This window comes from Anolis carolinensis, chromosome 4 (assembly GCF_035594765.1).
Source record: "Anolis carolinensis isolate JA03-04 chromosome 4, rAnoCar3.1.pri, whole genome shotgun sequence".
In the NCBI taxonomy this organism is placed as follows: domain Eukaryota; kingdom Metazoa; phylum Chordata; class Lepidosauria; order Squamata; family Dactyloidae; genus Anolis; species Anolis carolinensis.
The window spans coordinates 208776302-208802404 of record NC_085844.1 but is presented as its reverse complement, the minus strand read 5'-3'; the positions used below and the strand labels follow the sequence as shown (position 1 = coordinate 208802404).

Here is a 26103-nt window from a genome sequence, read left to right as displayed (position 1 = left end):
AGAGGCATGGACGTGACATCTTTCCCCAGGGGATTGCTTCTTGCCCTCCTTTAGGGAAACTGGAACTCCCAAGGACCAAAACACTGTAGTTAACTCAAAAACTGGGTTTATTCTTCACAAAGGGGGCAAAAGAAAATATACATTACAGTCTTTGATTGTTTAAGTCCATGGAGCCTTCTAGATCCCTCTTTCTCTGGCTGTGAATGCCGGAGCAAACTCAGCCTCAGTCCAATGACCTATATCTGAAGACAAGAGTCTTCCTCTGTTGCCAAAGGACTGATGTGAAGGCGCTTGAGACTCCTCAACGTTGTTCAGGTTGGCCCTGAACATGAAGTGTGAGTCCCAAGGGTAAGAACCTCAGAATTGATGCTGAGAGGTAACTTTTGAAGGGCTTTTTGAGCCAAGCCTCTCTTTCACGTCCATCCGATAGAGAACTTGCTGATGGAATGAAAAGAGGAAACACAGTCCTACTCCAGGAAGAGGTGGAGCCAAACAGTTTTGCTGAGTGAGCAATGTAACAGGTACAAACAACATTGATTGACAGATATAAATAACCAATCCAACTACATTTACAGGGTAAGGGCAAAATCAGGCATGATACAACAATTCAAATCTTGAAACTTATAGTTTGACATATAAATGGCGCCACTCGCGCCGTCACAGAAGTAATGAAGTAGTGGACAGACTGGATTAATTTCCAAACCGTATTACTAAAATAAATATTTCTAATCTTATGATTGTGATGGCAAAAGCTTGCCAAGAGAGATGAGATATAAGAAATTAAGATTCATGTGGTGGTTGTTATCTCTTTTCATCACTCCCTTTTCCTTACTACATTAAGTAATCCCTCATAAGGATTTACTTACATACCTATCTATCAAATCATACATGCATCCCAATGTGCTTTCCCTAATCTCATTTGGGGATGTATACCCTGCCAGATACATCTCATGAAAATGTGTCCCAGTCCTCCATATCTACAGATTAAATGAACTATGGCTTGAAAACATTTTTAAAAATCAAATGGTAAACCTTGATTTTTCCATTTTATACAATGGTTTAACTGCACCATTGAATATAATGAGATTTGAGCATCCATGGATTTTGGTATCCAGAGGATCCTGGAACAAAACGGCAGCAGATATCAAGTGTCCGTTGTAGCATAACAATGTAACACATTCCCATTTATATCTGATATTTTATTCTTTATTTTATTGTAGGAATAAGATGTCTTACGTGTTTTTTTTACAATAATTTGAGCTGTATTTTACTAAGGCTGGTACTCAGTGCAGACACAGATCCATAACTGCTCTGCATTCACTAATCCTTTATTGTCAAGCCCCACTTTAATAACTGATGGAGTCTATTCTGATGGCAAAGAGGGTGATGTTTCCATGCTCCTCCAATCAGAAGTGAAATTGCAACCATCAGATGCAAGATGCTTGTTACAAGGCCATGCCACAACCTTGCTTATTGATGGTAGGTGGATATAAAAGTCCTCCTCGCACCCTGATTGCCAGCAGAACTTGTCAATCTCACAGTTGCCTCTTAAGATAGACCAGGGAATGGGAGTCAGGCCAGGAAACATTACTTAGGTATGTCTCATTAAGTAGGCAGACAATCTAGGATTTCAGCACAGATGTTTATGAACTATCTGTGTGCTACTTGACCTTATTTTAAAAGGAATAGCAGGGTATGGTTTTAAAACCCCCCAAAGAAAATAGACATAAACTCTAGCTGCAAACAATTTGCATGAACACAGTTGGCAGTATCAACCCTTCCTTTTACATTATTTTGACACTACTTATCTTATATAATACAAGTCTGAATGGTCCATGAAGAAACATTATGCTTCTACATGCTCTCCAATCCCCAAAAGAATAACCACGAAACCAAAAACCTGTGGTTCAACTATGATTTACAAATCAAGCAATTTGCCTTATCTGAACTACAGCAGGCCGCAGAAATAAACCATGAACACGTCCATAGTTGTTTGCCCAGCTTATCAGGAGAGAGGATCCAACTGCTAGTTTTGAAGTAAACGGGAGATATATTACTCATAGTTTGGGTTACCATGACTCACAAATCCAGCCACTGTCTGTCATGTCAGTCAGACAGATAACGCTATCTACCAAATATTGTGATATCCTATTTTTATATGACCCTTAGTAGGAGTCAGTGTGACTATAGTAGAAAAAAACAGGGAAGGGGGTTATTCTAAAGCTTAAATAACACACAATGTGATTTACTCCCATCTGCGTATAGGATTGCAATCTGTGTTCTTGAGTGAAACTTTCCAATTTGTCAATGAGTTATTTACCTAGTTGTACAACTCTAGTATAGCATGTTAAAAGTAAATTTTATGGAAAAACAACATCACCATAAAAGTTAGTTGTACCATTTATTCTCCCAGCACAATGCTACAAAATACATTTTACATAAATGTCTCTGCAAGTATGTCTTCAGAAATTGGTAATTATGATCAAATCTTATGCACCAATGATCCAATGCATAATCAGATGTGTTCAGTTGATTTTCTCAAACACTGAGTAACCAAAAATGCAAGTTTGTTAACTGCCATATTCCAAAATAATATTAATACTATTAAGTTGCAAGGAAGCAATGAGTGCACATTCTTCATGCAGAGTGACATCTATCACAATACATTGACTGAAATATTATACAAAATAAATGTGGCACAATGCGTTAAAGCGCTGAGCTGCTGAACTTGCGGACCAAAAGCTGCCAGGTTCAAATCCCGGGAGCGGAATGAGCGCCCACTGTTAGCCCCAGCTCCTGCCAACCTAGCAGTTCGAAAACATGCAAATGTGAGTAGATCAATAGGTACCCCTCCGGCGGGAAGGTAACGGCACTCCATGCAGTCATGCCGGCCACATGACCTTGGAGGTGTCTACGGACAACGCCGGCTCTTCAGCTTAGAAATGGGGATGAGCACCAACCCCCAGAGTCGGTCACGACTGGACTTATCGTCAGGCGAAAACCTTTACCTTTTTTATGAAATATATTATTAATATCCCATTTCATGGGTGTGCAAAAATTCCATGGATTTTTTCTGCATGTGAAAAGGGTTGGCCTAGATTAATATGTTTGAACTTTATTGCTCCATGGGGGCTCAGAACACTTAATATGTGGAAAATGGGAATCACAATTCTTATAATACCCAGAAAAGCAAAGGTCAAGCAAATTCCACAGACAAAATGCAACTCCAGCTTTTCTTCCAAACTGTACAATAACCTGAAACAGAGACTATCAAACAAATGATAATGTACTATATATACTGGTGTATAAACTGACCTTATGTCAAATTTATGGACTTTGATATGACCCATGGATAAATCAAAAGTCATTTAATGGACAGTAGAAAGTGTTAGCATTGCCCCTGAAGGACTGCCACACCTGCCAATGCTATTTTTTCCACCTAGGCATTCAGAAAGGCTTTTTCACCACTCAATTCCGAGATGCAAATGATTCTTTTTTTGATAAAAGGTAAGGCACAGTATTAACTCTTATTTAAAAAGGAACTATCCTGTTCTCTCATACAGTGGGAAAATGGGAAGTATTAGTTCATTCTAGGGAAACAGAAAACAAACATCCCCCCTTCTCTCAATAGTCCTTTAAGAGGAAACCTCAGGTATTCAAAAGCACTGCAGCAGATAGAGTAGAGGGGGCCAGTAGTTCTTTTAGCTATGTTTTGTAAGATATTAGCTGACCTGAACAGAAAAGTGCTAAATTATTTGCTGGAGAGATCTGTGAAAGAAAGAAAAACAATTGCATGCAATAATCAGGAAATTAAAACAAGTTGTGATGACATGTTAATTATATTAAGGTACTTAATTAAAATATATTAAGGTACTAAAGATAAAGCAGAGAAGCAAAAAATTATTTGGACCAGATGTAAACTTTCCAACCCCATTGCTTTTGGTTTAACAAAGTACAATTTAAAGCAAACATCTGTGAAGTATTTGTAACACACAAGTATAATGTTCTTAATTTAAGTATAATATATAATATCTTTCAATGTTTTATCAAAGTTTTAATACACTCTTTTTATTGGTATGGTTTCTACAGTAGAAAAACTATGTATGGTTTAATATATAAGGTCCAAAGTGAATGCCTTCAGCACATCTATCTATCTATATATATATAAAAGAGTGATGGCATCACGGCGACTCAGAAAACAACAAAAGTACAGGGCCCCCAACCTCAAAATTTGACAACACAACCCATCATCCACGCCTCAAGGTTGATACAACAAAAAGAAAAGAAAAATAAAGTCCTAATTAGAGGGAGAGCAATAATTTTTTTTATCCAATTGCTGCCAGTTTAGAGGGCTAATCTCTGCCCACTTGGTTGCCTAGCAACCAAGGGACAGCCAGGTTTCAGTTAGGGGACAGGCAGATTTAGGACTCACTTAGACTTCTTCCACAGATTATCTAATTTGCACTGGATTATATGGCAGTGTAGACTCAAGGCCCTTCAACACAGCTATATAACCCATTTATAATCTTATATTATCTGCTTTGCACTGGGTTATCTTGACTCCACACTACCATATAATCCACTTCAGTGTGCATTTTATACAGCTGTGAAGAAGGAGCCTCATATAATCCAGTTCTAAGCAGATAATATAAGATTAGAAATATACAGTAGAGTCTCACTTATCCAACGTAAACAGGCCGGCAGGATAAGTGAATATGTTGGATAATAAGAAGGGATTCAGGAAAAGCCAATTAAACATCAAATTAGGTAATCGTTATACAAATTAAGCACCAAAACATCATATTATACAACAAATTTGACAGAAAAAGTAGTTCCATGCACAGTAATGCTATGTAGTATTTACAGTAGAGTCTCACTTATCCAACACTCGCTTATCCAACATTCTGGATTATCCAACGCATTTTTGTAGTCAATGCTTTCAATATATCGTGATATTTTGGTGATAAATTCATAAATACAGTAATTACTATATAGCATTACTGTGTACTGAACTACTTTTTCTGACAAATTTGTTGTCTAACATGATGTTTTGATGCTTAATTTGTAAAATCATAACTTAATTTGATGTTTAATAGGGTTATCCTTAATTCCTCATTATCCAACATATTCGCTTATCCAACGTTCTGCCGGCCCGTTTATGTTGGATAAGTGAGACTCTACTGTACTGTATTTACAAATTTACCACTAGAATATCACAATGAATTTAAAACACTGACTACAAAAACATTGATTATGAAAAGGCAGACTGCGTTGGATAATCCAGAACATTGTATAAGCGAATGTTGGATAAGTGAGATTCTTCTTTAATATGAAATAATTACTGGGATAGAATAATGCAGAACAATATAATCTCTAAAACCAGGACAGTAAATAAACAGGGGAATTCCACACAGGAAACAATCAGGGCCAGCTAACACCTCCCAACAAAGTATTCCCATCATCAAAGTCTGGCAAATCCTGTTTTCTCAGGGCCACAGACAGAAGAAGCACATAAAATATCGCAAACAACACCACTCTGAAAACAAGGGAATTCCAGACAGGAAACAATCAGGGCCAGCTAACACCTCCCAACAAAAAATTCACTCAGGGAGGAAACAGCCAGGCTTTAAAGCTGCAAGGCCATTACATCCTAATCATTTTTCCTAATTGCAGCATTCATACTTGCCTCCAACAAACAAACAAAAACCAATCAGAAATATTGTATATTCACAACCTTTAGGAAATAATATCCCCTGATGGCGCAGCGTGTTAAAGCGCTGAGCTGCTGAACTTCTGGACCGAAAGGCCACAGGTTTGAATTGGGGGAGCGGAGAGAGCCCCCACTGTTAGCCCCAGCTTCTGCCAACCCAGAAGTTCGAAAACATGCAAATGTGAGTGCATCAATAGGTACTGCTCCGGCGGGAAGGTAACGCCGCTCCATGCAGTCATCCCACATGACCTTGGAGGAGTCTACGGACAACGCCGGCTCTTCGGCTTAGAAATGGAGATGAGCACCAACCCCAGAGTCAGACACAACTGGACTTAATGTCTGGGGAAAACCTTTACCCTTGACCTTAACTACCACCAATTCCTCAATACTTTATTTCCCATACCACCAGACTTCGCCACAGCAACGCGTGGCCGGGCACAGCTAGTTCATTATATATTTGAAGCAAACCAAAACCTTTAAGCATTTTTTACAAATTCATTTTCATATATTTAATCAGCAGTTGTTATAACTTTCCCAAGAGTCAAACATTCATCCACTGCTGTAGTGACTTGGGCTAACTTTCAAATCTTCTATCCCTAACTTCATGGTATCTCTTCTTTGCTTTCCAAATTCCAAACTAAAAATCACAGAACAGGGCAAGCTACCTTTAATACTGTATTGCACACTGGTTACAACACTATGGGTTAAGATTCCCCTTCTGAAATTGTGAATTTAAAAAATCAAACTAAATATAATTGTGTCAGGTCAATTTATTTAAACATCTCTCCTAAACACATAAAAAGAGAAAGTGTATGTCATGCTATTATATTGCAAGAGAGAACATGAAGGAAAAGTGGGGCTTTTTCCTAATTCAAAACTTACATCTTTATAAATCGTGTGGTGAGATCATTGACAAATACAGATTACAGGGAGTATGCAACTCTCATGCTAAAACAGTTTCACTGGGGACTGGTCTGTTTCTGGGCACAATTCAAAGTGCTGGTTGTGATCTACAAAACCCTATACAGGTTAAATGCAAACTATTTGAAAATCCATATATTTCCATATAGGTAATAAAGGTTTTCTCCTGACATTAAGTCTAGTTGTGTCCAACTCTGGGGCTCGTGCTCATCTCCATGTCTAAGCCAAAGAGCCGGCGTTGTCTGCAGACACCTCCTAGGTCATGTGGCAAGAACAAAGTTAAAAACTTGGCATTGTACTAAATTTCCTTTGATCAGAAGCTGGCCACTTGGAGTGCCTCTGGTGTGGCTGAAAGGAGGTCCTCCATTGTGCATGTGGCAGGGCTTAGACTGCATTGTAGTAAGTGGTCTGTGATTTGCTCTTCTCCACACTTACATGTCATGGACTCCACTTTGTAGCCCCATTTCTTAAGGGTGGCTCTCGTGTTACCAGAGCATAGTCTGTTCAGCACATTACCAAGTTGTCCAGTCTCGTGTGTGCCCAAGAGGGAGTTTCTCATCTGGTATCAGCCACTGATTGAGGTTCTGGGTTTTAACCTGCCAGTTTTGGACTCTCGCTTGCTGAGGTGTTCCTGCGAGTATCTCTGCAAGAACTTTCTTGATTTAAGGCATTGGCTTACTAGTTGATATCCAAACAGAGAATAGGCCGGAGATGTCAATGCCTTGGTCCTTTCATTACAGACTGCTACTTCCCAACGGATGTCAGTTACCAGCTAAACCAGTATAATTTCTCCAGAGGCGTAGGGTGTAGACCTGTGATAATGCGGCATGTACCTGTGATAATGCGGCATGTCTCGTTAAGAGGCACATCCACTGTTTTAACAAGGTGAGATGTATTCCACACTGGGCATGCGTGTTCAGCAGCAGAGTAGCAAAGAGCTGGGGAAGATGTCTTCACTGTATCTGGTTAGGATCCCCAGGTTGTGCCAGGCAGCTATCGTATGATGTTATTTTTAGTACCCACTTTTTCGCTTGATAGTCAAGCAGTGCTTCTTGTAAGTCCGACCATGGTCCAGAGTAAATCCCAGGTATTTTGGTGTGCTGCAATGCCGGTCATTTGTATAAATGTTAAACATTGGTGGAGCACGCTCCCCTGAGGCAGGCTGTTCTTGGGTTCTCTGACCCTGGAACTCAACAGAAAAGCTCCTATTTTGAAGCAGATTTCCTATGAAGCGGATGAGGTGGTAATCCTTTGTGATATTATACATTTTTTTCAGGAGGAGGTGATGATTTACAGCAGTGGTTCTCAACCTGTGGGTCCCCAGCTGTTTTGGCCTATAACTCCCAGAAATCCCAGACGGTTTATCAGCTTTTAGCTTTCTGGGAGTTGACGACCAAAACATCTGAGGGCCCACAGGTTGAGAACCACTGATTTACAGTATCATAAGCTGCTGACAGGTCTATGAAGACAGCTCCTGTAATCTGCTATCTTTCAAAACCACCTTCTATGTCCTAAAACAGGTTCAGAACTTGTGATATGCAGCTTTTCCCGTTCATGAAACCAGCTTGCAGTGAAATCATAAATGAGTCTATTTTTTCTGTAATTCTGATAAGGACATGGAACAGTGTTTTTTTCAGAGTCACTGTTCCTAGACTATGGAACTACTTCACCAGGAAAGTTCAGTTGGCCACCCTCAATTCTCTTTTTTGTCAGATGGCAATGATCTTATATTTAAACAGTGATTTATCTTTTAACTGATTGGAGTAGAGGTGTATATAACAGATAAAGGTTTTCCCTTGACATTAAATCTAGTCGTGTCTGACTCTGGGGGTTGGTGCTCATCTCCATTTCTAAGCCAAAGAGCCAGTGTTGTCCACAGACACTTCCAAGGTCATGTGGCCAGCATGACCGCATGGAGCACTGTTACCATCCCGCTGGAGTGGTACTTATTGGTCTGTGACCCTCATCAATAATGGACTGGGACCAAACTTGGCACAGAGAAGCCCCATGACCAACCGAACATACTTCAGGGGTTTGGGACCTTGATTTTGGGAGTCCAGAAAGCACTGAACCCAACTGATGTCAGATCTGGACCAAACTTGGCACACATACCCAACATGGCCAACTGTGCATACAGGCCTGGTTTGGGGGTGATTGATCTTGGATCTGGGAATTGTAGCTCACCCTTATCCAGAAAGCCCTGAACCCAGCCAACGACAGATCTGGACTAAACTTGGCACACAGACCCAACATGGCCAACTGCAAATACTAGCAGGGTTTGGGGGTGATTGCCTGGGAATTTGGGAGTTGTAGTTCACCCTTATCTTGACAGCACTGAACCCAGCCAATGATGGATGCGGACCAAATGTCAATGATATTACCTTCTTCTAATAACCCAAGCACCGCTGGGTCCCCAAGCTAGTAGTAAATTAAATGAGGACAGGTATTTTGGTAAACAGAAGTGTTTCATTCCATACGTTATAGTTAAATATGGCAGTCACGTCAAATGGACCTTGTTCTTATCTAACATGAATCAAGTGAGCTATAATTACCCCAACAAAAAACACCCCAAACCAAACACAACAGTTCCTTGAGAAAGCAAAAGCAGTTAAGGTTAATGCTTGCAGCCTAAGTAAGATTTTCATCATCAACCATGCTATTCAAACCATTACACATATTATTAACATTTATCCTCACTAACAGGAACAACATCTTTATTTCAAAGGTAAATGAAGACATGTTGGTATAATGTTGTATTAGCAACAGAAATGACCACATATAGATTGAAACTAAATGAGTATTCATTTGACCAACAATGAGTTGTACTTGTAACAATTTCACATTGTCAAAATTCTGTTTAATATTCACATTGTGCTGTACTAGAGCAGTTATAATTAGCTTCAAATTTATAATTGTAAATCATTAGTCTGTATGATTGCAAGTAGCAGTTCTTAGCAATAACTTGACATTTGAAATGATACTGGTGAGAAGACTAAATAATTAATGCAATTATTTGATCTCCCCTATATATACAAATTAAAACCATCAAGACAAAATGAGACGTCCATTAAAAAATGAAGTTGACAGAAATGCAAAATGTTTTAATGAGTCACTCCAGTCATTTGCACTATTTCCAAGCAACGCGTAGAGATAATTTCATAACTAATGTTTACTCCACTTCATGCTAGCAATGGTTATTGCTAACATAAAGCAAAAGAAATGCAAGCAGAAAAAAGAGATAGAAAATGAACCTGAAGAATGTACTACTAACAAGTCCAAACCCAAAAATGAACAAATATTAGAAACCAGAAATTAGCTAGAAACCAGACCTAGAAGCAGAATAGAAAGACTGGAGAGATGTTGGAATTCTTTGTATGCTTCTTCATTATGGAAGAGGGAGAGCAAATATCCATGTCCAATTCCTATTTAAAATATGTTTAAAGAAATGAAGGGACATAATGTCAAAAGAAAAAAAAAATCCAGAGCCTATGAACATATGAAAATGTAATGAGTCACCAATCCATATTTCATCAACTCCGCAAGAACCAGATAACCATCATCCAGTGGCCAGATGACACCGTGAAGTGCCTGGAAGGCATGCTGAAAACCAGTGCTTCAGCTAGTAGACTGACTTCTCTCTCCCTACCCAAAATGAAGGGAGCAAAAATTGCCACTTTTAGGAACACCAGATGTGCTGGACTGAGGACACTCCCTTTTCTTGCCTAATCATTCATCAGAGGGGGACAAGGGAGTGATCCATTCTCAGATAGCACTCCTAAAAGCAACCTGGGAGCATTGACTCAAGAGGCCTTCCCTTATGGGAAAGATAGAGCTGTAGTTAGCTTTTGTCAGCTAATAATGCCAGAAGTCTGTTAAGTCCTGGAGATAGAATCCCTGCCATCTTAAATAAGACAATTAACAGCTAGATCAGTTAAGCACAGGAGAAACCCAATTGTTATCTTCATCAGAAAAAGTAAAGACTTCCTTCCTTATAGGGAACTCGGTTTTACAGAGCAGTTTTAAGGAATGATCAGCATCCGTGAAGAATCTCCATCTCCAGAGTTTCCTCTGTGATTGTTTTAGTCAATTGTTATGTTTTGTTTTTGTTTTTAATTCTTATAGCGTTTTATAGTGTTTTCAGTGTTTTATTGTACAATGTTTTATGCTGATTTTATATTGGAAACCGCCCTGAGTCCCTTTTGGGAAGAGAGGGCGGTATACAAATAAACTTTTACTTACTTACTTACTTCTGAAGCATCTCATTTCATTCATCTAGTTACTGGTTACTTTACCATGTAGGAAGCTCTACCATAATATTTGCAAGCTCCTCCAAGGTAATCACTGTATGCTATTTGATCCTAAGATCAGTAAAATAGCCCTGAATGTGCTTATCAATTTGCCTAGATGCACTATGACAATGTTCAAAGTTCCATAACATGGATATATTCTCAGAATTTGTTCAAGTTACACTTTTACTTTAAAATCTGAAGGTCTTTCATGAAACACACTTGAAAATAGAAAGTAGAAATAAAAGTACTTTTTGTTATCATCTCCTAAAAATTGCATTCTTAATTTAATCATGCAATTAACATGCAGATAATGTATCTGACCTTAAAGGTTTGCCCATGGTATTGTGTTAGAAACTCACAAACACAACCCAAAGGCAGACTCTGCAATTTCATCATTTTCAACCACTGAAAGGGATGGGGGGGTCACTTTCTTATAAGTTTTAAATGATTTTAAACTGAGGTTGCTATTCAATACAAAATACATTACAATAAACAAAATAGGGAATGTGATGTCGAAGGCTTTCATGGTCGGAATCACAGGGTTGTTGTGAGTTTTCCGGGCTGTATGGCCAAAATAGGAAATGCTCTTGTTGCTCTAGAGATACTGTTACATACATACTTTATATAGACAACACAAGTTCTTATTTTAGGTTTTTTAAGATTCTTCTAATTCAGTAAGAAAGTATATATAACAGCATGATTTGCAACAGTTACTGAAAGATCAAAATCTATTTTACTACACTAGAAGTACAAAAATACTGAGTACTTTTATCAAAAACTGTGCTTAATGTTTTGCTCTTTGGGACAATATTACTTTTATGTGGCTGAAAATACTTCAACAAGTTGTAAGAGCTTGTGTGGCATGATCTTAATATGTATGTATATGCATTCAAGTCCTCTGTTGGCTTGTGGAACCCTATGAATTTGACAGGATTTTCTTAGGCAAGGACTACATATAGTCGGTTAGACACAAATATTATTTCTTTGAATAAAAGGAGAATTTTGTAACAGTGCTGGAAAAAGATGTGATGAAAGGTCCTAAAATCTGCCTGCCAAATGCTGGCATCTAGACTTAAGTTTTGCTTGCAAAAACTGAAGTGTTTAAGCAGGCATGCCAAGCTCTCTCTTATTAATGAGCAGACTATCATTCCTTTCAGTCAACTGACCAAAGAAAAGGAGAATCACTGTTCTAGCCTCACTTTGCTATTCATATTTCTACCAAGCTAATTTCACACGAAGAAATTGTGTAAAAGAAATAGTGATCCCACTATAACAAGCAGACAACTAGCCAATATGATAGCTTTTAATAATGTTCATTCACTAATCTTTCCCAAGAGCAACATTATCTTTCAGTAAACGTCAGTGCTCTGTAAACTTCACTCTTATAGCACATACAAACAGCTAGCTTTACAGAGAAATTACTGGATTATGAAAGCCCACAGCAGAGGCTGAAGAAGGTTAATCACAAGTTTTTTTTCCTACGTCTACAAATGAAAATCAGTTTGGCAATGTTAAAAATCAAGTGCAAAGCTGGGTGCTGTGCAATGAGAATTCGGTACAGTATACCGAAAAGGGCTTCAGGGTCTACACCACAGATACAACATGCAAGAACCTGTTTGCTCAAGCATGAAGTACAATTACAACAGCTCCCTTCCCCCAGAGATACAGGCAACTAAAAGCTTCACCATAGCAGTAAGAATGAATCGCAAAGACCCCCTTTTTTTTAAAGAAACACACAAAAACACCAAGAAGTACATGGCACTGAAAACAATTGCAATTATTTCATTCCCACCTAAAGATATCATGCTCACAAATGAAAATTCTTAACAGCTAACTCCAAGGTTAGGACAAACTATGTCAGAAGTGAAATATTTCTGGCTTTCAGTTCATTTGAAAGGGCAGCTGATGCACTGGTAAGAAAGCCAGCCATACTCTGGAGCTATTAGGATGACTACAGCATTTAACACTGTGGAAACCGAATATTGTGCAGACCTTGAGACCAAGGGTAGAGAAATCCCAGCTCAGATCCTGTTTTACCAGCCAGCCCCTCTCCAACTTAAAACAGGTCTGGAGAGTGAAGACGTCTGAGTAATGCCACCAGCACGAGAGCGGAAGATGGATACTGGAGTAAACAGGAAGGGCCAGGTCTGCTCAGGGAAGGGATTTAGCAGTGGAATGGCAGGGTCAGGCTCGCCTTAACAGGGGAGGAAAACAATATATGGCAATGGGAGGCAGCTCTGTGGTAACTAGGGAAGCATCTATGTTGTACAATTAATGCAATTTGATATTACTGTAATGGACATGGCTCAATGCTATGGAATCATGGGAATGACAGTTTTTCAAAGTCTTTAGCTTTGAGTAAGTGTGAGTTTTCCATGTTCCCACTCAGAAAACTGAGGAATTCCAGGAATGAATCAATCAGGGCCAGCTAATACCTCCCAACAAAGCATTCAATCCTAATCAAGGGGGTCAATTGCAACATTCACACCTGCCTCAAACAGACAAGAGTAATTTCTCCCACCCTGAACGTTCCACAGATATATAAACCCCACTTGCCTAGTTTCCAACAGACCTCGCAAGCACTGAGGTAGCCTGCCATAGATGCAAGCAAAACGTCAGGAGAGAATGCTTCTGGAACATGGCCATAGAGCCCGGAAAATTCACAGCAACCCAGTGATTCTGGACATGAAAAGCCTTCCACAACACCTCTTTAGCTTTCCCTGCCAAAGAATGCAGGTACCTCATAGCACTACAAATCCCAGAATACCACGGCATTGTAATTAAAACAGTGTCAAATTCTACAGCGTAGAAGCACCCTAGGAGGCCAAACGTGCTGAAGAAACAGGGCAAGGAGTGCTTAGGTAGGGCGATAATGTGCCCCAAGGGCAAGGAGATGGGAGGGAGAGATAGCTTGATTTTATAAAGGAGAAAGAGATGAGAGAGAGCGAGAGAACAGGTTAGGAAAGCTGTATGCTCCGATAGGCAGAGAAAGGGCACCCTGAGAGAAGAAAGGGAGGGAGGGGCTCTACGCATATTGGGGGGCCTTCAGGGTGACACTGGCCCTTCCACACAGCCATATAACCCAGAATATCAAGGCAGAATAACCCACAACATCTGCTTTGAACTAGAATGTCTGGGTCCACACTGCCAGTTCAAAACAGATGTGGGATTTTCTGCCTTGATATTCTGGGTTATACGGGAAACAAACGGGTCCATCCACACCGTAGAATGAATGTGAATGCCCCTTGACAGCACTTTTTAATTCTCCCACTGCTGCGGAATCATAGGGGCTGCGTTCTGACAAGGTCTACTCTGCCAAACTATAAATCCAAGGACCTCATAGTATTCAGCCAGGGAAGTAAAAGTGGTGCCAAAAGTGGTGTTAATTCGACAGTGTAGAGCAAGCACGGGCAAACTTGGGCCCTCCGGGTGTTTTGGACTTCAACTCCCACCATTCCTAACAGCCTCAGGCTCCTTCCTTTCCCCCCTCAGCCGCTCAAGGGCCTGAGGCTGTTAAGAATGGTGGGAGCTGAAGTCCAAAACACCCGGAGGGCCTAAGTTTGCCCATGCCTGGTGTTGAGTCACTCAAAGCAAGCTTTGGCGGCCCCGAGGAGGCACTGACCTGGCCGCACGGTCTTGAGGCGGACGGGCTCCCTGAAGTGGCGGATGACGGCCAGCGTGTCGCGGTGCGTGAGGCCGCTCACCGGGGTGCCGTTCACCTCCAGCAAGACGTCCCCCGGCGCCGGGGCTTTCCCCGAGAGCAGGACCGAGCCGGGAGCGCCGCCCGAGGAAGAGGAGGCGGCGGGCGAAGGCTCGGAGAGGCGGGCGCCGAGGTAAGGGAACTCTCCGCGCTCGGCGCCGCCACGGAGGAGCTCCGGGTCCGGCCCGCAGCCGCTGCCCCAGGACACGGCGCACTCCTGCACCTTGCTCAGCCAGTGCCGCTTCCTCCGCAGCGTCTTAGACATGAGGCCACACCATGGGCGACCCTCCGCCCGTGAGGAGGACGAGGAGACGACGGCGGCGCCACTCTCCCGAGTACTCAGTCAGTCAGTCACTCGTCCGGCTAGTTCGCCAAGTGCGCGCCCCTCTGTCTGCGTGTGTGCGCGCGTGCGCGCTCTCCCTCTTTCTTTCCTCTCTCTCCTCGCCTCGCGCCCTCTCCAACCGCCACCGGCCGCGGCTGCTTCCCAACTGACGGCTCCCTCCGCGCGCTGGCCGCCACACGAGGACACGCCCCTTTCTTCTCTTCCTCCTCCTGCTCCCATTGGACACAACTCTTCTGCTCCTCTTCCCTCAGCTCTCCCCTACAAGAGGACACGCCCCCTCTTTCTCCTCCTATTGGATACACCTCCCCATCCCTTTTCTCTCTCTCTCAACTCCCGCCCCCTGGGAAAGGAGGACACGCCCCCTTCTTTGCTTCCTTCTCCCATTGGACTAAGCTATCCTCTCCCCTTCTCCTAGGAGGGGGCTGCCAGACGGAGGGCACGTCCCTCCTTCTCTTCCTCTCCTTCCATTGGGCGCGCTTCTTCTCTTCCTCTCCAACTACCCCACCCTTCCCTCGCCTCGCGCTCCCTGTTGTCCCAAAGCCCCACCCGGCATTCCAGGAGGCGGCGCTATGGGAATGACGTCAGAGAGGAAAAGAACTTTCAGGGATGAGGAAGAGGTTTTGTGGCAGCGACAGGAAGGTCTGTAAAGCGGTTCTGGTCGCTGACCGGCTTTCAGGCTTCCTTCCTTTCTCCCAGCATCATTAGATTCTCCAAACTTTCCTGTCTTCTCATTATGTTGCCAAAGTACTTCATCTTTGCCTCTAATAACCTTCTCTCCAGTGAGCAGCCGGGCATTATTTCCTGGAGTATGGATTGGTTTGATTTTCTTGCAGTCCAAGGCCTGATCTAAAGAACTTGATTTTGGGCCCCACAAATTTCTTCCATTATCCTTTTGCATCTCACTGTGATCCATATGGCATCCAGCTTTAGGCAAGACAAATGTCCATGCCATCTGAAAGAGGAGTCTCTTCTGGATCTAGGGATGTGCGTTTTGGAGTGAGCACAGCTTGTTTGAGTTTCCAGAGTCACCTTAATCCTTTTGTACCTAAATATGTATTTGTGGTTTGGGCTGGCCAAAATGCAAGGTGAGATGTCTGTAACTTTGAGTTGTGACTTGCCTATCTTGTGCAGGAGAGACAAACAGCTTTATGTGCCCACTAAAGGAGCCTAAAACTCCTTGGGGTCTTTCCTGCCAGTTTCTTAGTCTGCCACATGCACAGAGTACAATCTCAGAGAGGGCTAAGACCAAAGCAGCTGCCTGGCATTGCTGGCATCTAATCAGCCTGACCCTGGTGCCAAAGGGATTGGCTGTGCATTCCCGGTCAGCAGTGCAGTTCTAAGCCTCTGCATTTTTCCTTAAGCTACTCCGTAAACACCTTCTAAGTACTTATGCTAGAATTCCAATAGATATTAAAACAAGGTAACTTCCTGTTTAACATTCAAAACCTACAGTCAATAATTGTCTATCTTTTGTTTTTTTTAATAAAGTTTAAAAATGTTTCCTAGTCCTTTCGATAGCTCTTTTGGAAATTTCATTTAAGCATTGTTGCTAATTTGCGAGTTTGTTATTCTAATATTGTTTAAATACAATAATTAGCTGGAGGGACGTAGGTAAATATTATCTACAAGAAGAATTTTTAGAAGATATATCTTCAACCCAAGGAAAAGGAACTCAATAGAACAAGATTATTTATATTTGTAATATAGTTGTGACTAGAAAACTGAAGAAGCAAAAAATAAAAATAAAACAATAATCCCATAGTTGCCTATGCAGTACACTTCCAGATCCATGATATCCATTTTGCAAATTTCGTACCTCAACATATGCTTGTTTCTCCATAAATCCTTCTATATTCTATGAGGTTTCTTGGGAAATAAAAGTGCATAGCTGTTCACTCTGTTTTTATAGATAGAAGAGAGGATGATTGAGTGCAAGGCATGCTGCAGTGTGGTTTTTAATCCTCTGTTCTTTTGGGTACCAAGGATATTGGCCCAAGTAGTTCCTGGGCAAAATAGCCATTAACTATTTAGCCTTTTAATACTTTCTCTGTGACACTTCCCACCTTTTCAGCAAAACCCTCAACCTTTGAATCCAAAAGTAAATGTCACTGAATTCAATATAACTTCCTCTGTACAGTATAGTAACTTGTCTTTTGGTCATCAACTTCACCCTCAGCATATTTACAATGAGCTTTTCTTCAATAAAACGTAATTACATACAGTACATATTGAACTTTTGTTAACTTGTTCATTAATGCTGATTCTTCTTGAAATACATATAAGACATAATGGACCCCCTACATTCCGTTCCCCTTCTGGTATTATATACTACCGTAATGAAAGTTATATACTAATCAGTTATACATTAATTAAAGTATCGAGTACTTTTCTTGAAATATCTTTGATTAATATAAGAAGGGGAGAGAAATGTAGTGAGCCAGATATTATGGCTACTTCTGTCAATATTTACTTTATGAATTTGCCATTCCTTCTTTGAATACTACAGCATATTATGCAAATTGCCAAACCCAAGGACAGTACAGTGACAGGCCTTTGACTGAGAAAAAGTACCAATCAGAAGAAGTATAAATAAACTGCAGGGAATAAGAGCAATGTCACCCAAATGTGGCCCGCTATATTGATTCACCTTAGTACAAGGAGTCTTTGCATTACTGTCAGTATAGTATGTTTCCAGACCTTCAACATTTTTCCTAGATACAGTTAATTCAGTGCACTCTAGTTTGTGACAACAATAAGATTTAGGCCAATATGTGCTACACTTTTTATTAATCACTTCTATGGCATTTTTGTGTCAAGAGCTTTATCAACTTCCAGAGCCACCTTAGTCAAGCTTGCTCAAAAATAAGCCCCATTGGGATTGAGTATGGTTGGGAATACATTCTGCAGCATTTTTCACTTTAAAGTTATCTTAACTCCACATTTGAAAACAAAACTGTGTGTAATATAATTTGTCATCCACGTAGTTTCCAAATTTCAGATCAGGCTAATGTATTACACACATAAGTGTGTTAACTCTTTTCCTAAAGGTATTGCCTGGCTGTGCATATTTTTGTTGTGATTTGTTCCCTTGGATCAGCACAGCTGCCTTTGTTTTGTTTGGATTTATTTTGAAAAATACTGCATTTAGTCATGCAGGGCAAAATATGCCCCCCGAAAGGAGACTTTACAATGAAAGTCCCACCCGCTCCATCCCTGTGTAATACAATTTCATTCAATTGATTTTTCAATCTAGTCCCATTTCCCCCCCAGCAGTCATCCATCTTTGGTTATATAAGGACTTCCATCTCTCTCTGTGTTGCTCTATGCCAACTCAGCAACCAGCCAAAACAAAACAAAATGCAGATCTTTGTGCTGTAGCCAGCTTTTCAGTTTTGAAAAGAGAAACTGATCACTGGTTCTTTGTCATACTATGGATTGCTGATACCTGTTACACTTAAAGCTGACTCATTTCATTTACAATCACCTTTCTGAGATTTTAGCTGCACAGCTCATAGAATTATAAAATCAAAGCACTGAAAATGACCACAAGGATGATGAGGGAAGATCATGATAATTATGAAAATGAAGAAGAACATTATCTATCAAGCCCCTGCAGAATCTCTAAAGTGAACACACCAGTCTGTAAACACCAGTGACGATACTACAGTTAAGGAGGAAGAACGTATTTCCTCCTTTAATTGGGCAATAGAACATGCATGGAAGGGACAGCAATAATAATCAAAGCAATCATGTCTGCCGTTGGTGAAGCAGGGAAGCAGCACAACCTTCAGATGATACAGGTAAAAGCTGAGGCACTTTCAGTACCAAGCGATTATATCTTTATTTATGGATAATTTTAATACTAAAAACCTTCATTTTAAAGGCTTAAAAACAAAGTACAGCAAGGTATACAATCCCTATTTTTTTAAAAACCTAACCTTGTCCACGGAGTGGACAGTAACTTGGAGTACATAGGGAGAACTTGAAAATACTGTACAGATAATTTTTCAATGTGAACCAAATTATTAAAAAATGTTGGAGCATGGTGAATGCTCCACTCCAGATATCTGCAAAGTAGATCATGCTTTCTCAAAGTTCTTAAGGATCAAGTGGATCTATAATAGAGAAAATGATGTCTTAGTAACTAGGCTCCAAATTGTAGTTGTGTGTGTGCATGTGTCAACTACCCCATGAATTGCATAGTTTTCTTAGTCATGGAATATTCAATGGTGGGTTTGCCACATCTTTTCTCTGAAATATAGCATACAACACTTGGTATTTCTGTGCTGTCTACCATTCAAATACGAGCCAGGACTGATCCTGATTAGCTTCCAAATCAGATGGGATCAGTCTCCTTTAGGGTAATTTGCCCCAAATTTGTTGCTCTGTGGCTTCAAGTCATTTTTTTTAAACTTATGGCAACCCTATAATGGGATTTTCTTGACCATATTTATTCAGAGAGGAGGTTGCATTTTCCTCCCTTCTAAGGCTGATAGAGTGTTACTTGCCTAAGGATACCCAGTGGGTTTCCATGGCCAACCAGGAATTTGAACTCTGTTCACCAGAGTCATAGTGCAATGCTTGAACACCTACACATGTTAATTCTCAGTTCCCATGTAAGGCTGTATAAAACAACAACAAAGCCATAAACATAGCCTGATTGGTATCTAGTAGCTTGTTCCATTTGCTTTGAGCTTTTGCTGTTATTCAGAGCACCTGAACAATCAGCCATCTTATGCTTTTATTTTGAGTAAAATACCCCAGCTTCCACTGTTAGTTTTTGAGAGCCCATCTACACAGGTTTAAATTGCAGGTTTTTTACCTGAGTGGCCTGAGGCATCTAAACAACATCTCAGACTAATCTGGTTTAACCTGAAGTAAGCTTGGATTTTCAGGTCTAACCAGGGTTTAAAAAAAATACCTACAAAGATCCAGAACCTTCAATAAGGTGTAGAGGTGTGGGGGTATGGAGACTGCTCCTGAGATCAACAACCTCAATAGCACTCTCCCCAGTGATCCCATCTCCGTGGGCTCAAGCAGCCAATGAAGGAGGGATGGCAGTTATCTTTGGATACATCCACACTGTAAATTAGTGTACTTCAACACCACTTTAATTATTATGGCTCAATGCTGTGGAATATTGGGAGTTGTAGTTCGGTGAGGCACCAGCACTCTGTGGCAAAGAAATTCTAAAGACCTTGTCAAATTACAACTCCCATGACAACACAGAATAAAATTATGCCAGTTAAAGTGGGGTCAAACTACATTAATTCCACAGTGTAGTAGATTCACCCTTCATAATACCTGACTGATATTTAACCAGGCTAGGATTGGTGGGAGCTGAAGTCCAACACAATCACTTCTGAATATTTTCTGCATCGCTCAGAATTATCCATGATGGAAATGATCTATTCCTTGAGAACATATCACAGTATCATAATTGCCCTCAGTTTGGAGATACACTGATACCTTCCTCTCCATCAAGCACTTGGAACACTTTCAATGAATCACTTGCTTTTGAATTTCCCTTGAATTTCCTATCATAACCAGTTAAACACTATACTTAATTTGTGCTATCTTTTCTCAGGCACCTTATGGAAAAGGAAGAATTAGGGGAATATGGAAATAGTTGCTTGGGAACCATTCAAATATGTCTTATTGCTACTTCCAGGTTTTAACAGGAAACAACAGGGAGCATGTAGGTAGCTGACTTTTAATGTCTATGAATTATATCTTAATATGTTAAGATAGAAAATTGGAGGGTGCTTAATATTCATTTGGAAGTGTTTATGAAGCTTCTATATTTTCTTTTTGTTGCTCACCAAGGAACTTGGTATGCGATAATCATTAGGGTACCAGCCGCATTCTATTTCTATTATGTTACTGAATTTTTTGTTTTATTCTCTAACTGAAGTTTTAAAAATAAAAAGTAATTAAAATGTTAAAATCTCATGGTATTTCATACCACAAAAGGACCTCACTGCCCTGAGGACTGTCTTGGATATCAAAAGTATTTTCCTGTTTTATTTGGCACCTGAGTCAGTGCCTATTATGGGTCAAGAAGAGATGTTTCCTCTCAGTTCTTATTTCAATTGGATAAAAATATAAAAAACTATTTCAGAACCATCCTATTTACTATTATTTTAAACTCATATGACCCCACCCTGTTCTGCTGTTTAAGCATAGAGTATTTCGCTCATTACAACACAGCAACAACAACCCATTTTCCAACTTCATAAAATCTGTCTCCATGACATTTCTTTACTTTGCTTTCTATTATATAACTTTTATTGAATGTTGTAGCCTTGGCTTTTGGCTGCCTACATAAATTTGAATGTCAGGTCTAAAATAGTCTCAACTACACCTCTTGAAAATCATTAAGTTTTAAGAATACACACAGTGGTTCAAGTGGACACATCCCGGAGGGTTAAATAACACTATTGTTTGCAAACATAAAAGGTGTGACACAATAGACCAAAACAGTTTCATTCAGTCTACAAACAAGAAAAGCAGGTAACTGCTATAGATTCCAAAGGAGCTGCATTCTTTGTTGTGAAACAATAATAGTTTGTTTCACTGACCGACTCTTGAACTTCAGGTGCCAATATTCTTGATATCTTGCACAACAATGGAGTCTCTATTAACTGCTTTGGACCCTGAGCTCTTTTTCCATGGTTGAGAAATCCAGGCAGATTTAGAAGCAGTCTTTTTTTTTTTTTTTTAGTTTAGAAATGGCTATAAAATCCTATCCATGACGAATCAGCACATAATCTCTTTCTGTTTTCCAGGGCACGCAAAGCTTTGTACCTGTGCAATGCTTCACATTTCTTCACCCCATATAATAGCGTCATAACAAGGCATTCAAGACTGTAATGATTATTTTAATCTTGCAATAAAACCATGTTATAAGAGGTGCTTGAAAGAAGGACATAACAAAGTTTAAAACTTGCATGAACAGAAAGAGAAAAATTAAATGAGTGTCAGATCAGATGGTCATAACTGAGTCAAATACATTTGCAGTGTAATTCCATTTCTCTCATACACACAAAGATCTGTGTCGTTATAGCAAAGCGAATTTGGATCATTGCATTCTGGGTCATTTCAAGTGGATGGGGCCATCTGCCAACAGATGTGAAAATAACTGTCACAAAGATATATGTTTTCTTCACACTTACATGGTAGAAGTGAGAAGCCTAGATGTGTTGTCATATTAAGTATCCTGGATATTAAAGATGTACTGTCAAGTAATTTTAGACTAGAAATTTAATATTTTACATGGAAATTGTCACATAAAAATAGATGGTCAATTCTACACCATATAATACATCCTGTCTTAACTCATATTTACTGCTTTAGGCCAAAGATCTTTACACTGTTTCTTACAGAACTCCATCAGTACCCTTCAGACACAATTTCCATTTTTAAAAAATCCAATGAACAATAGAAAGCATTTTTTCTTAGTGCTAGTATTAAATTAATGGCTATCATAAATCTCGAAGTGTTAGCTCTTAGGTCATACCTTTTACTTTTCACCCATGGAAATTAAAGTACTTAAACAGGAAGTTTCACTGTTGCCCTTTGCCTTAGAGATAGGGAAAGTGGAATGCGGAAAAACCTGGCCCAAGGTTTCTATCGGTGTAGTAGGAGAAAACAAACATTTTCCCCATCCTAGTTAAGAGTTATATTAACTCACTAGGCCATTCCTGTACTGTAAAGTAAAGCAATAAAACTAAAGAAAGGAAGAAACGTCAGCTATCCTATTTTGACTTGTAAACAGTAAGGTAAACAAACAACAGGGAACATGAGGATAGTAAAAAGCAGCAATATCTTACTTTTCTCCACAACAGACCGGAGGGAGGCCAATGAGGATGCAAAAAGAGAGTTCAAAAATGAGTGGAAGGACTGTAGTACTGTATGTTCTTTCTTTTTCTTTCAGCTGTTTTTCCCTCTTCAGGTTTCTGAAATGTGCACAGTGCCCAAGGCATTTAACTAGTGAATATAGATAATTAAAATACATATGCAACAGAAAATCAGCACACCACAAACTGAAGATTAAAAGCATGCCTTAGCCTGTCATGATCCAGTCAGAAATTACAGGTTTTCCTCCATCTCTTGAAGATGAGGTAATTCCAACAGTGTTGAAGGATGACAAAAAGACAATTCCAAGTAGCACAGGTCCACTAAATAAATGGAATCTGGCTATGTATTATTTACCAAGCTACCATTGATTCAGTGGTCTACTGTAGTTGGGACTATCAACAGAATCGAAGTTCTGGTATGTCTGTAAATACAGTAGAGTCTCACTTATCCAAGCTAAACGGGCCGGCAGAACCTTGGCTAAGCGAATATCTTGGATAATAAGGAGGGATTAAGGAAAAGCCTATTAAACATCAAATTAGGTTATGATTTTACAAATTAAGCACCAAAACATCATGTTATACAACAAATTTGACAGAAAAAGTAGTTCAATACGCAGTAATGTTATGTTGTAATTACTGTATTTATGAATTGAGCACCAAAATATCACAATATATTGAAAACATTGACTACAAAAATGCCTTGGATAATCCAGAACCTTGGATAAGCAAGTCTTGGATAAGTGAGACTCTACTGTACCTGCAAGCCCGCCGAGAGCAAGTTCAGGACCCAGTGAGTTTGGGGGCATAGTAGCAGCTAGGTTTCTCAGCTTTTCCAATATGACACAGCCCTCTCTGGTTCAAGTGAGGCAGGCTTATATAAAGCCTGGTTCAAAGATCACAAATTAAGTGCCTCTAATTAAAGTTTCATACTCTCACAAGAGGAGTGATCTTGAAATAGGTTATCCACTTCCGAAGGTGCATCTATGCTGCAAAATCGATAGTTTGACACCACTTGAACTGCGGTGGCTCAATGCTATGGAATCATGGGAGTCGTAGATTTCAAAGGTTCTTAGGATTCTCTGCCAAAGAATGCTGGTGCTTAACCAAACTACAGCACAACTGGTATCTGCTCTTCCTGCTCTCAATGGATCCAAAAATATAAGGTACTAGCTGTGCCCACCACGCGTTGCTGTGGCAAAGTATGGTGGTATGGGAAATCAAGTATTGAGGAATTGGTGGTAGTTAAGGTAAAGGGTAAAGGTTTTCTCCTGACATTAAGTCCAGTTGTGTGTGAGTGTGTGGGTTGGTGATCATGTGTATTTGTAAGTTGAAGAGTGTGATGTCTCATGGGCCATGTAGTCCCGTTCCTAGTACTATTGTGGCAGACGAAGAGGAAAACTTGGGTTTCCCACCGATTCAGTCAGAATTGGAGCCCCTGCACCTGCAGGATGTTTGCCCTCAAGAAGTCAGCCAAACAAGCCTTGGGCAGAATTCTCCCCCGTTCTCTCGTAAGGATAATTATAATAGAGATAGAGGCGCTAGGGAGGCGAAGCGCCGAAGCGCCAGAATCGCTGCCAGACAATTAGCTGATTAAGCCTGTTTCCCTTGGGAAATCTTAAGGAGTCATGCATCTGGACACAGTTTGGGTTTCACTTCTTGTTCCCCAGGGAAAGTGTTCCTTGGCGGGAAAACAAGATCCTATATAGGTGTTTACCCGCAAGGAGATCCTTGCGGAGTCAATTCGTCAGCTTCGGGAGTGAGATCATGTGTGGACTACGCTACTCCAGTTCCTTGTTTCCAGGACCTTGTTCTAGTTCCAAGCCTGCCTTGTTCCCCGGACCTCGCCACGGACCCTGTTCTTGCTTCTTGCTTCTTGTTGCCTCGAATCAAGTCTTGTTTGCCAAGAATCTAGTTTGTTTTCCAGCCTTGTTGTCAAGCTCCATTGGACTAAAGGACCTTGTCATTTCCCCACACTTTGCTCGGCAAAGTGTGTGTTTCGGTTATTGGATTATAACTTTGGACTCTAATATCACATATTGGACATTGTTTTCCTGGACTAAATTTGACCTTTCCTGTAAGGTCTACCACTGAACTATATTCTTCACTTGTTTTTATTGACTTTATATATTCCTTTAATAAAGATATTAGATAGATTCTGGTCTCTGTGGATGGTTATTGGTGCTCTGCAGCCTGGGTCCTGACAAAGAGGTGGCATTGTTCGGAGAGTCCTTGGAGGTCATGTGGGTGGTATGACTGTATGGAGCGCCGTTAGTTTTGCGTCGGAGGAGTAGGTATTGATGTACTGATATTTTGATGTTTTGGAAGTGTTGGGTTGGGAGAAGGTGGGGTAATAGTGGGGGTTGACTCTGTTTTTCGAATTCAAACCTGCGACGTTTCATTGGAGAAGTTGAGTAGGTTAGCGGTTGAAGACGCTGCATCATTAGGGGAGATTATTTCCTAAAGGTTGTGAATATACAATATTTGTGATTATTGGGGTTTTTTGTCAGTTGGAGGTAAGTATGAATGGTGTATAAGAGATGTTGTAGGTGTTGTGAATGAGTAGAGATGACATTATTATCGGCATGTTAGAGTTGTATAAGAGATGCTGTAGGTTTTCCGAATGGGGATAGAGTACGTTATCATCGGTATATCAGAGTTGTATAAGAGATGCTGTAGGTTTTCCGAATGGGGATAGAGTACGTTATCATCGGTATATCAGAGTTGTATAAGAGATGTTGTAGGTTTTCCGAATGGGGATAGAGTACGTTATCATCGGTATATCAGAGTTGTATAAGAGATGCTGTAGGTTTTCCGAATGGGGATAGAGTACGTTATCATCGGTATATCAGAGTTGTATAAGAGATGCTGTAGGTTTTCCGAATGGGGATAGAGTACGTTATCATCGGTATATCAGAGTTGTATAAGAGATGTTGTAGGTTTTCCGAATGGGGATAGAGTACGTTGTCATCGGTATATTAGAGTTGTATAAGAGATGTTGTAGGTTTTCCGAATGGGGATAGAGTACGTTATCATCGGTATATTAGAGTTGTATAAGAGATGTTGTAGGTTTTCCGAATGGGGATTGAGTACGTTATCATCGGTATATTAGAGTTGTATAAGAGATGTTGTAGGTTTTCCGAATGGGGATAGAGTACGTTATCATCGGTATATTAGAGTTGTATAAGAGATGTTGTAGGTTTTCCGAAAAGGGGATAGAGTACGTTATCATCGGTATATTAGAGTTGTATAAGAGATGTTGTAGGTTTTCCGAAAAGGGGATA

At 40.3% G+C, this 26103-nt stretch overlaps 1 protein-coding gene across 4 annotated transcripts in view; it reads right to left on the bottom strand.

The window, feature by feature from the left end:
* The window catches only part of magi3 (membrane associated guanylate kinase, WW and PDZ domain containing 3), a 215365-nt gene extending 199903 nt beyond the window's left edge, over positions 1 to 15462 (bottom strand). The window contains exon 1 of one of the 4 annotated variants that reach the window (XR_010005783.1): positions 14543 to 15462. Coding sequence is in view for 2 of the 4 variants with exons in the window: in XM_062979692.1 (XP_062835762.1) it covers positions 14543 to 14885 (343 nt within the window). In the remaining 2 variants the exon portion in view is untranslated. The remainder of the gene's footprint in view (positions 1 to 14542) is intronic. The other 3 variants (XR_010005782.1, XM_062979692.1, XM_016993420.2) reach the window with 3 other exon arrangements.
* Between the last annotated feature and the right edge of the window lie 10641 nt (positions 15463 to 26103).